The sequence below is a fragment of the Polyodon spathula genome, chromosome 14 (genome assembly GCF_017654505.1).
Source record: "Polyodon spathula isolate WHYD16114869_AA chromosome 14, ASM1765450v1, whole genome shotgun sequence".
Lineage (NCBI taxonomy): Eukaryota > Metazoa > Chordata > Actinopteri > Acipenseriformes > Polyodontidae > Polyodon > Polyodon spathula.
Window position 1 is genome coordinate 15,405,512 of NC_054547.1, and position 11,939 is coordinate 15,417,450.

An 11,939-nucleotide genomic window follows, 5' to 3' on the forward strand; every position below is an offset into this window, starting at 1 on the left:
TTCCTGCACTGGACTTTGTATCTCCTACGTTGGAAAGTCCTACGTAGGATATACCAAGTCCTAGGTAGTAGATTTTATTTTTAACTTTGTTGTGAAAACCTAACCACAGTACAACCCAATATAGCACTGATTAGTTCATTTTAATTTAAATTTTTATGTTAGCGGTACATTTATATTACAGTACAACGTCGCATATCCAACCCCCTGTGGACTGGGGTATAGGCGGATATGTGAACAAGTCGGATATGCGAACATCTATAGAAAAAACATTTACTCATCCATAAATAGCTTAGTGAACAAAAACAACACGCAAACTGCTTTAAACATGGAGAGATTTTTTGCTTTAAAAGTAAGCAAACGTAAACGAGATTAATTAGGCTACAAATACACGGTGTTGCTGTGCAGTTTGCTATAAAGCCAACTCCAAGCAAAGCTTTCTTCTTTTTTTTAAACACAAAACAAACGGTAAATGTACAGTAACCTGCAACTGAGGGTTTTTTTCTTAACTCTAGAAGTCTTGACTCCCTGTCTCCCTGGTTCTGCTTTCTTAATATCTCAATCACGGTACTTCACGCTCTTTCTTGATATTGCCAAAAACCGATAAGCAGCTCGGTTTGAATATTGCTTCAGCTATTTTAAATAAACGGCCGGTAAGCATTGCGTTTATGAAGCTTGCTTTGTTTAATTCAAATGCATTTAAAAGCTACAACAACACGCTGCCAATATCTGCAAGCGTGCGCTCCATCATATAAACACACTGCACAAAAAAGCTTTCTCGACAGGTGTATTGAATCGTCACTGCTATACGCAGCTGACTGACACACGCACCAGCCAGCCTCTCGGGAAACGCATCTGTTTCCATCGCTGAAGCTGCATTTGCTCCCAATGCCTTTACTCTCGTATTCTACTTTTAATATTTATTTATTTATTTATTTAATTGATCAGGGCGGTTATGTGGCGGTCGGATATGCGACGTTGCAATGTACATGCTTTTTTTTTTTTTTTTTTTTTAATTGGTAGTGCTGTGCACTTGTTATCTGATTTGTCTTAGTATAATAATTAAGTAGAAATGTCACACAAATAAATATATGACAGTGTGTATGCATTGTTTACCAAGAAGGAGAAATAAATTGTTATTGCTGTTTTTTGTATCTAAATACTAAATATCTGCTGCACATTACGAAAAGCTGCACATTACGAAAAGCCCCACATACTGTTTATATATATATATATATATAGGACAGCCTTCCTCATTCCGTTGTCACATAAACGAGAATCCAGCCACGCGGGATGATTGCAAACACCTTCAAACAGTAAGGAGAATGTAAAACGCAAATTAAAACAGCACGGCTGAAGCAAAAAGCTTGTTTTTGGTTTGGTAACTTTGGTTGCTTTTTTCCAAAAATTGCGCAAATAACAATTTGTGGTAAAGAGCCTGAGAATTGCCCACTGCGCTTTGCATTATTATTATTATTATTATTATTATTATTATTATTATTATTATTATTATTATTATTATATCTGTTTAAGACAAAATAAGACTTTATACTATTTATAAAATGAACTGTAACATACAAACACAATTTACATTCATGAAACTCCTAACCATGTAGTATCTGGTTATTACAACTGGAGCGTACAGTACAGAACATTATTGTGATCCATTCCACAGAGATTCCATGCCATATTTTCTGTGAATCATTTTTGTGGGCGTGTTGTGGTAACTGGAATTCTCATTGTATAAACTCGCTTGGTGGTGTTTGCTTACAGTCAAAGCTGAAACAGTGTGCTGTGTATGTTAGATGTAGTGTATACGTTAGACTGCTTATTAATCGAAACATATGGAAAAACAAAACGCAGCTGCCATACTGCTCCTTAAGCAGGCTACAACGCTTAACATCCATACCGGGAACCTGGTCAACTGGAGCCGCCTGAAGAAAAAATGCCCTTCATCGACCAGCGAGGAGGTAAAGTAATTACCGGCAATAGAGTGCTTAGAGAAGGCACGCAAGGAGTTGCAAGCGGAAGACAGATCGGGGATGTGGAGGGGCCCTTGGTAGTGATTACGTGCGACCCATTAAGCATTTGATCTTGAAGTGTATTTAGTAATTTACAAAGTCAGGTTGCTAATCGCGACGAAGCAGGCACGCGGTGATTAAGGTTGCAGCACGTCGTGGGTACACCAAATATATATATATATATATATATATATATTATATATATAATATATATATATATATATATAATATACAAATTTAAGGCGGCTGTCACCTTGCACTCCGATGTTGTAAATAGTAGGTTTATTGGCTTTTGTAAATGTTTGATCAGTGTACAAACTCAGCAAAATGTATACAAAGGAAAAAGGAAAATGAATGTAATCGATTTATGACAATTCTGTATTCATTATACCAACTACTGCTGCTGTATAGATAGGGTTCAGGGAGAATGCAAAATAAACCGGTACTACTGGCCATTAACGTGTGTCTGCTTGTTGCTGCGACAAAGTTTTTTTTTTTTGTTAGTTGTACAAGAGTGATTAATGATACAAGTCTATTCATTTTAATTCCCCTTTTTGGAGAGCTGTCTCAAAACTACAGCTTTTAAATAGATATGTTCTGTAATTCAACCACAGTTCTGTCATAAATAATTGAAGCCGTGTCATACTGTCAAAGACTTGAATGTATAGGTTGATGTTTTTCAGGTTTTAATTCATAGTCTTACACAGAAGGGTACATACTGTACACTGATGGCTTAATGGTTTATGCGCAAATAAATCAATGATGGACCAGGGTTTCTGCAGCATGTTATGGTAAAAGCAATGAAAAGTCTTTGAATGGTAAAGCATGGACAAACAAGCTAGAAATGACCACGTACATTTACTATGGAAACATTAAAGGGTATTTATGTAACTTTGTCATTGTCAAAATTTGTGTTTCATCTGTAGCAGGCAGTATAACATCAGTACATTTCTTTCTTTCAGCTACAGGGCTGCATTCGAGAAACCCTGAGTGAATGGTGTACTAAAATCGCCCCAGCCCAGGAAAAGGTGAGTTTTTATTGTGGATTGCAGCAACACACTTGCTGATTCCATTCTGGACCACGTTGCATTTCTGATCTGTTTAATATAGTAATTATTTTGTAAGGTGGTTAAGAGATACAAATCTATAAACGGGAAAGAAAACAAATCGGCATTCAAATCATTTGTTTGTTCTCTGGAAAAAAATAGGGTAACAATAATTATAATAATACCTTTCTAAAAAATGTATTACTGGTTCTTTTAAATACACAAGTGAACTAGTTCTCACCGCAAGCTAGTGTGGTAAAGCTATTAAGCACAGAGCAGCCACAGTGAACAGCTGGAGGCATAAAAAATGTGGCATCCCCAAACAATTACTTGTATTACACAAAGATCTGCAAAGTGATTCACTGTGTTTGAGGAGGTTTTCAAAGGGAATCCTGTGATGCAATAGCTGCTTTAAATATTATTTTCTCATATAAGCAGTGTAGGAAAGCATTGCTGTAAGTTAAAACTCTTCCTATAGGCCTATATATTATAGAAGAGTCATGTGAGGTCTTGAAAGCTTGTGATTTAATGAAATTAAATTGTTTAGTTAGTCCAATAAAAGGTATCACATCTCCTTTTCTTTCTCTTCCTATAGATATGTAATTGTGAGGATTGGTTCATTGCATAACTAGGGTGAAAAGGCCAATGGAGTTGTCAGACTGTGTTTTCAGTGTGTTTTGAGACGGCTACCATTGTCCCTTGATTTTCCTTGGCTCTGCTGTTTGTTTTGCTAGCCTCATTGAAAGTGTCGGGGACTTAGAAACACAACATGAATGCTCATCAGAGCGTCTAGGTGGAGTCCTACAGTAAAATGAAGACTCCAGTTTCAAATAAAGGCTTTGCAATAAACCAATATCAGCTGACACCAGTAGAAAGTATATGTTTGTGGGTTTTTTTTTCTTGTTTAAACTGCACATTTCAGACCATGGTGAATGGGTTCACAGACTTTGAAGAAACAATTTCGACAATGGGTCGAAACACCATTGGGATTTTCGTATCTGTTGTATGAGAGAAGCATGACAAATCATGTTTTTCTTCCAAGCACTTTTCACAATCCAGAGCAGTGCTTGTGTGTCAGCTCTACTATAGGGGTTGGGGCTGATGTCAGTGATTTTTGCTGAATCATCCTACCTGCCCTACATTTTATTGGTGTCTGGCATGACTTGCAATCTGCATATCTCTAAGTAATCAGCACTACTGGTGGCTAATGTTTGGCTTGTAGAGATGTCAACACTGTAAACTTACTGAGTGCTTGCTCTAGGGAAGGAAAGCCAGGTTTTAACTAACAAAATAATTCAAAGCATTTTATTAACTGTAAGCTGGTCAGTGAATTGGGGAAACAGCTAGTTTATAACAGTGATAGTGAATACAGTGTTTTACTACCCAGGTTAAATTAACATACCATTTTTTTGTTGGCTACAATCTCTTTCAAGTGTGTTTATTGTATGGCGTGGTGTCACCTGTCTGCTTTAGGAAGCTCCAAGCACACTGGAATGCTCGCTGACCCAGACAACAGATGCCATCATTCCAGAGGAAAGGGAAGAATTGAAGGTTTCTGGTAAATATGGAATAGTGGCATAGATGTATATTGTATATTTTTACTGACGTGCTACCGATGTAGTATTGAAATCAAAATCACCCTTTTCACATTGGTGTAACAAATAATAATAATAATTGTAAAATGTCTATTATGTGAAAAATATATAACAAAATGGTGCTTTGGAAGCTTTTTAAAATTCAAAATAGGTGTTCTAGCCTTCAGAAAGAAATACAGCATAGCTTTTATTGCAACTGGCAACTGAAATATTATATATATATATATAATATATCATATATATATATATATAATATATATACACATACAGCTCTGGAAAAAATTAAGAGACCACTGCAAATTTTTCTTAAATCAGCATCTCTACATGTATGGCAGCCATTCCATTCCAGTGTCTGTTGAATTCCAACACAGGCACACCTCATTCTACTGAATGAGGTACTGATTAGGGGATCACCTGAACCAAATCTTATTTAACGAGGAAAAGTATAAAAACCACTCCTGTGGTCATCACTATCCTCTTGCAATAGGACCAGCTGGATGGCAAAACAGTGCTAGTAGTACCTCAAAAGTAATTGGAATCAAAAAATAACTATTGACCATGCCCAAAGAGTTGAAAAGGAAAGTTTTGAGTGAGTAAAAGAAGGGTTCAATTCTGGCTTTACTGGCAGAGGGATACAGTGAGCGTCGGGTTGCTTCCATCCTTAAAATTTCAAAGACGGCGGTTCATAAGAACAAGGTCAAGCAGCACACATTGGGGACAACAAGGCTACAGACCGGCAGAGAGCGAAAACGACTCTCCACTGACCGGGATGACCGCCAACTCATTCGAATGTCACTCAGCAACCGTAGGATGACATCAAGTGACCTACAAAAAGAATGGCAAACTGGGAGGGTGAAGTGCACGGCGAGGACGGTTCGAAACAGGCTCCTAGGGGCAGGGCTAGAAAAAGCCCTTCATCAATGAGAAGCAAAGAAGAGCCAGGCTGAGGTTTGCAAAAGACCATAAGGATTGGACCGTAGAGGACTGGAGTAAGGTCATATTCTCTGATGAGTCCAATTTTCAGCTTTGCCCAACACCTTGTCGTCTAATGGTTAGACGGAGACCTGGAGAGGCCTACAAGCCACAGTGTCTCGCACCCACTGTGAAATGTGGTGGAGGATCGGTGATGATCTGGGGGTGCTTCAGCAAGGCTGGAATCGGGCAGATTTGTCTTTGTGAAGGATGCATGAATCAAGCCAAGTACAAGGTTGTCCTGGAAGAAAACTTGCTTCCTTCGGCTCTGACAATGTTCTCCAACTCTGAGGATTGGTTTTTCCAGCAGGACAGTGCTCCATGCCACACAGCCAGGTCAATCAAGGTGTGGATGGAGGACCACCAGATCAAGACCCTGTCATGGCCAGCCCAATCTCCAGACCTGAACCCCATTGAAAACCTCTGGAAGGTGATCAAGAGGAAGGTGGATGGTCACAAGCCATCAAACAAAGCCGAGCTGCTTGAAATTTTGCGCCAGGAGTGGCTTAAAGTCACCCATCATCAATGTGAAAGACTGGTGGAGAGCATGCCAAGACACATGAAAGCTGTGATTGAAAATCAGGGTTATTCCACCAAATATTGATTTCTGAACTCTTCCTAAGTTAAAACATTAGTATTGTGTTGTTTAAAAATGAATATGAACTTATTTTCTTTGCATTATTTGAGGTCTGACAACACTGCATCTTTTTTGTTATTTTGACCAGTTGTCATTTTCTGCAAATAAATGCTCTAAATGACAATATTTTTATTTGGAATTTGGGAGAAATGTTGTCAGTAGTTTATAGAATAAAACAAAAATGTTCATTTTACCCAAACACATACCTATAAATAGTAAAACCAGAGAAACTGATAATTTTGCAGTGGTCTCTTAATTTTTTCCAGAGCTATATATATATATATATATATATATATATATATATATATATATATATATATATAAAAATTTTCCCGTAATACAAAAGATTGTTTTTGACTTTTTTTTTTTACAGTGAAGTTGTTTCTCAGTGGGTCGGACCCCTCGTCCATCAGAATTGCAGTAGATTTGGGTAAGTTTAAATGAGCAACACTACTGCTATTGTGATATTCTGCCTTTTTTTGTTGTTGTTTTTAATAGCAATATTCATGTCATGAGAGGACTAGACAGAGTATGATTGCGCTCCCTGTCTGTACTATGAGGTAGCTCATCTTTAACACGGGATGTAGATACAGACATGCGGTCTTTGATCAAGGCTTGACTGTATTTGACCTCTTCCTTCCAGCCTGTTCTACACTGGGGGTGTCTCAGCTGGACTCTGTGATTATCGTGTCTCCTCCTTTACCGGAGGGAGTCAGCCTGACCCTGGAACACCTGCAACCTCATTGGGAGGAGCTGGAGAGCCTGCTTCAGAGCCACAAGATTGCAGCCATCGGCACTTCTGATTTAGACAAGCCTCTGCTGGAGCAGCTGTACATGTGGGCAAAGGTAAAGAATCACACTTCCTAACAACCGAAGGTAGACCTCTTTAAAAAATACATACATTAAGGGTGAACACAAGTCCTGCTAATGCAGTTGCCAGTGGAAAATCTTGGCTAGGGATTACACAGAAAGCGTCAAATTGGCTGTGGCGCTCCCACTGATTAGGGAAGAAAAGTCTGTAGGTACTCAGGCTACAGCGGACCCTAATGGCCAGGCAGCTGATGAGCTCCAAGTGGACCACCATAGGGCTGGCTTTTGTTCCACAGAGGCTGGGTACTTACTGACAGCTGTAGAGCTCCTGACTTGGCTTTGTGATAACCATTGTATCATGCCAATATTTAATGTATTTGCGTTGTTTTTTTACTGTTGTATTTAATGTAATTTGCCCTGTATTTCACTGTATTTAATGTATTATTAATTGTTCCTCACTGTCTTGTAAAGCGTTTTGTGATGGTGGTCCACTATGAAAGGTGCTATATAAAAGAAATATTGATTGATTGATTGATTAATTGACTTTCAGTTCTCTTGAGCTGTTCTGGGGATTGCAGCAGTAAGGGAATATAATAGGACATTATAAATTGTGGAGAAAAACCAGGTTCAATAACTGGGCGCACTAAATTGTTTATTGCACTAACTACCTCCTCTGCTCATGGGTCTGTTCTAGCCAGTTCTAAAACTCTTAAGTATTGCATTGAAGCATATCGTTTTGCTAAGCTTTTTCTACAAGTCCCAATTTGCACCTCAGATAAATACCTTGCTGTTTATTATATTTCATATTTTTTTTTGTGCATTCTACTTTAAGAAATTATACCTTGTTGACCAGTTTCTAAAAGGTAGTCGTTTTATCTGTTTCCATTTTTAATGAATGGCCTCGTCTGTGGTTTGATGTGTACAGGTGAAGCCCAGCAGTAACCAGGTGAATCTGGCTTCCTGCTGTGTGATGCCACCAGACCTGACTGCCTTTGCCAAGGAGTACGATATACAGCTGCTGACCCACAATGATTCCAAAGGTGAATCACTGGCTGCATGTTATTCCCTAATACAGATTTACTATGGTAAAAACCCATAGCTAAGGGTGATAGAGAGCGAGGGTAAATGTGTAGCACAACCAATGGAAAAGCACAGTAAAACTGCTAAACTACTTTGCAGATTATTTATAAACTTAATCATTAAGGACACCCAGCATTTACCGCTGCTTTTTGTCCATTAATCATTAGCGATGAAAACATGCATTATGCTGGAGAGATGGTATGGTTAGACAAAATAACTGCTGGTATTTCCACCACATGCAATTTTCCTATGCATTTCTGTGCTTTGGATGCAGAATAAATTGTTGAGCACCACACTTTTGCAAAATATTCTATAACATTTTTATACAGAAGCCTAACTGTGAGGAGTTTAAGGGTTATTCATTAAATTCTCGTAAGTCATAGTCAGCTGTTTATATATTTGTTCACCATCTTTTGTTCTTGTAGTATTTGTATAGAGGTTACAAGTAAAATAATATATTTGTATTGTATATGGTATTTTAGATAGCTGTATCAATACAAAAATACATGTTGATTTGTAATTGATTGGCCAAAAAAACCCAAACAATTCTACTAGGACATTACAGCACACTAAGCTAGAACTTTATATCTCGTAATGTGTTTACCATAGTTTTTGTTTTTTTTTCTGTTGCCTTTAGAGCTCATCACGGAGACGAACTTCCAGGAGTCTGTCAGCGAGGGTGTTAAAGATGCCGTGGTAGTGGATTGGTCATTGGAGTGGGTTCTTCGCTACTCTGTCATTGTCAAAAGCCGAGGCATTATCAAATCCAAGGGCTATCTTGTTCAAGCTAAAAGAATCATCTCTTAATGTAGTGTACATAGCGACAGTAGGAATGCAGCTGAATAAAGCTACTCAGGCACACTTTTTTAGAAAAGGTCTTGTGTATGAAACTAAGTTCCATAGAAAGGCACGTGCAAAGTGGTATCCCCTTTTCACACAATTACCATCGCTGGTTAGGAAACTTATACTGTTCATGACTCACTGAAAAAGGCCTTGCCTAGTAGTTTTCAGTCTAATACAGTCTTTCAGGTCAGGCTGAACACATGCCTGTGGGGGGGTAGTTAAATACTGCTTTTAAGCACTGGACAAAATGGAGACCCAGCGTTTGTACTTGCACTGTTGGAGAGGATGTGAGCACTGGCATTGCTGAAAGACATTTTATTGTCTGAATGCAAAAGCAGTTTTAACATTGGCACAGGGAATGAAAGAACATTTGTGAAATCCATTGTGTTCTCTCAGATCATTTAAATGTGCTTAAAATAAACACTGTGCAACTGATTTGAATGTAGGAAGCACCCTCAGTATTGCAACATGGCATTACCTAATTAGCTGTGAAGTAATGTCAAGGGAGGAATTTTGTGTCCCTTTTTGTGTACTGTAAACCAAAGGCGTCTGTTTTTATCTGAAAAGAAGAGTACACAGAAGGCTAGCAAGCTATGAAGGTACTTCCATTTTAGTGTAAAATTGAATAGGAGTGTGTGACAATGCAGCATTAAGACAATATGGTAAAACAAAACACACAGGTGAGTGAGTTTTAACCAGAATATTTATATAGCATTAGATAATCCTCTACCTGTAAAAATGACTACAGAATTTATCTTGTCTGGTTGGCTGTAGATATTGGCAAGTACCAGCAGGAAAAGGGGATACTGACTATTGCATGATTTTTTTTTTTTTTTTTAATGTATATAAAGAACATAAAATGCCTTTTTATTCATTCCTGACAGTTTCAAGCCACTGGGGACAAGGTCGTCTTTACAGAAGTAATGTTTTGAGTATGTTTCTAGCACTATGCTGAATTCCTACATTCATATTGTTTGGACTAATATAATAAACATACTTTAATGTACTGTAATAAAAACAGCTGTATAACATAATTCATTGATGACACACTGTAACTAAAGATGTTTCAGTTCTTTATTCCACACAACACTGAAGTGATATATGAATAATAGAATGATCAAATATGTAGCTTCATTACGTTTTATGAGATTTGTAATCATTCTTAGTGGTTTGTTTTGCAATTGCTTAAATATTGTGTTTGTTTGTTTGTTTGTGTTATTGTATTAAGGTGCTTTTACTTGACCAGTAGCTGCTTTCAGTTTGAGTAGCCTGCCATACACATGCAATGTAAGCTAGACCATCCAAAGTGTTTTTTATTATTAAGCGCCATCTAGTGCACAATAGAGTATTGCCAGAAAACGTAGCAGATCACTAGACGGTGCTGGCTCTTACTTTTATAAAGATACTGGCTGATCTAGCCTACATTACAAATGTCTATGGCAGGCAACTAGATCTGGAGCGCAGTTTATCAAAATATAAGAAACATAGTATTTGAGTAATTGCTGTAACATGCAGTCGGAATGATTGCAAACATCAGGACAGGGACAGCATAATAAACATGAAATTAATTTTGGAGCTACATACAGTACTCTCCTTTTTCTGTAGAGTTTTCTGTTTTGAGTTCTGGTTTAGTTTCTCTGTTGTAAACTAGTGTAAAGTGAAGTTTGCCTCTTGACCCTGCGTTACCCTGCTGAAGTTTGCCTGTTGACCTTGTGTTACTGATGGATGATTTAAAGTTTAAAAACAAAATGTGGTGTGTTTTTTTTTTTTAACCTGATCCTGGTCTGTGGCACCTCCAGATCCATTATAATATAGCTTTCGCACCAGCATCAATTTTGATTTTATTCAGGCTCTTAATAAATATGTTTATTAAGGATCAGACCTTACTGTCGATATTGAGGAACCAAGTATCCATGTCTATGTTCAGAAATTCAATCAACAAAATCTGTTAACTTAGAAACTGAGACAAAAACTAAAAGCTACTGAGTCGGGTAGGCAAAGATTTTGAGACTAATGTGTATTGAATTCCCAGTCATGTGTCTTCTACTCCCACTCAGAAATACACACTGTGTTTAATAGTGACCAGCACAGTGATGAAGAATAAATTAAATACTTCCTGCAGCAATTTACAGAATGTGCTTAGGTTTATGTTTGTTTCCTGTTCAGTTGTGACAATCTGAATACATTTCTTGTTTTTATTTAAGTATGTTAAGGGCCCATTATTCACATCAGCTGTGTAACTGCAGAACAGTGAAAAACTTTGCATATTTATTTTATCCCGATGTAAAATAAACAATGTGCAAACAAACTTTATTTTATTTTGATTGTTACATATTTTAATACTAGGCTGTAAATAAATAGATAAACCGTTTTCTATTTTTACATAACAAGTGATATATAATATCCCCTGTAAAAGTTTACCACTGTATTTTTGCAGTTTTCTCATGGTTATATTATGCATTTATCCTGGTTTGCCGTGTTTCTATGTTTTATTCCATTTTGCTATGCTTTTACTGGGGTAAACATTTGTAAGGGATACGCTGATAAGTTACTGATAAATAGATATAGATGTTGAAAGGGGGAAGCGCTTGTCAGCATTGTCATTAGGATAAATGAAAATTCCGTAAGTGCTCAAAAGCTGTTACGCACTTCAGAAATGTATGTAAGTTTACAACAAGTATTATGTTAGGATAGTAAGATAACAATCAGTTGTCTGTTGAACTTTATAGTAAAGACACAACCAGATGAAAACCAGCAAAATACCAACTCTGACCAGCACACAGCAGCTGGGTATTGCCACTTTGGCCAGCCTGAGTGTTACATATTGTAGATGTACTTTTTTTTTTTTTGGCCAATTCATGCAATCTTCAATTGTGCATCACAGTTTTATACATTTAACAGGTTTATGAAATCATTAGGTATTCATGTGGAATATACA

At 37.4% G+C, this 11,939-nt stretch overlaps 1 protein-coding gene across 1 annotated transcript; it reads left to right on the forward strand.

The window, feature by feature from the left end:
- The first annotated feature begins 1,740 nt into the window (after positions 1-1,740).
- On the forward strand, positions 1,741-11,314 carry LOC121326700 (glutamate--cysteine ligase regulatory subunit-like). Its single transcript, XM_041270084.1, has 7 exons — positions 1,741-1,967; positions 2,981-3,046; positions 4,538-4,622; positions 6,642-6,698; positions 6,912-7,114; positions 8,004-8,118; positions 8,796-11,314. Exons 1-7 carry the CDS (start codon positions 1,842-1,844, stop codon positions 8,963-8,965), a joined length of 822 nt encoding a protein of 273 aa, XP_041126018.1. The 5' UTR covers positions 1,741-1,841; the 3' UTR covers positions 8,966-11,314.
- Positions 11,315-11,939: the final 625 nt, after the last annotated feature.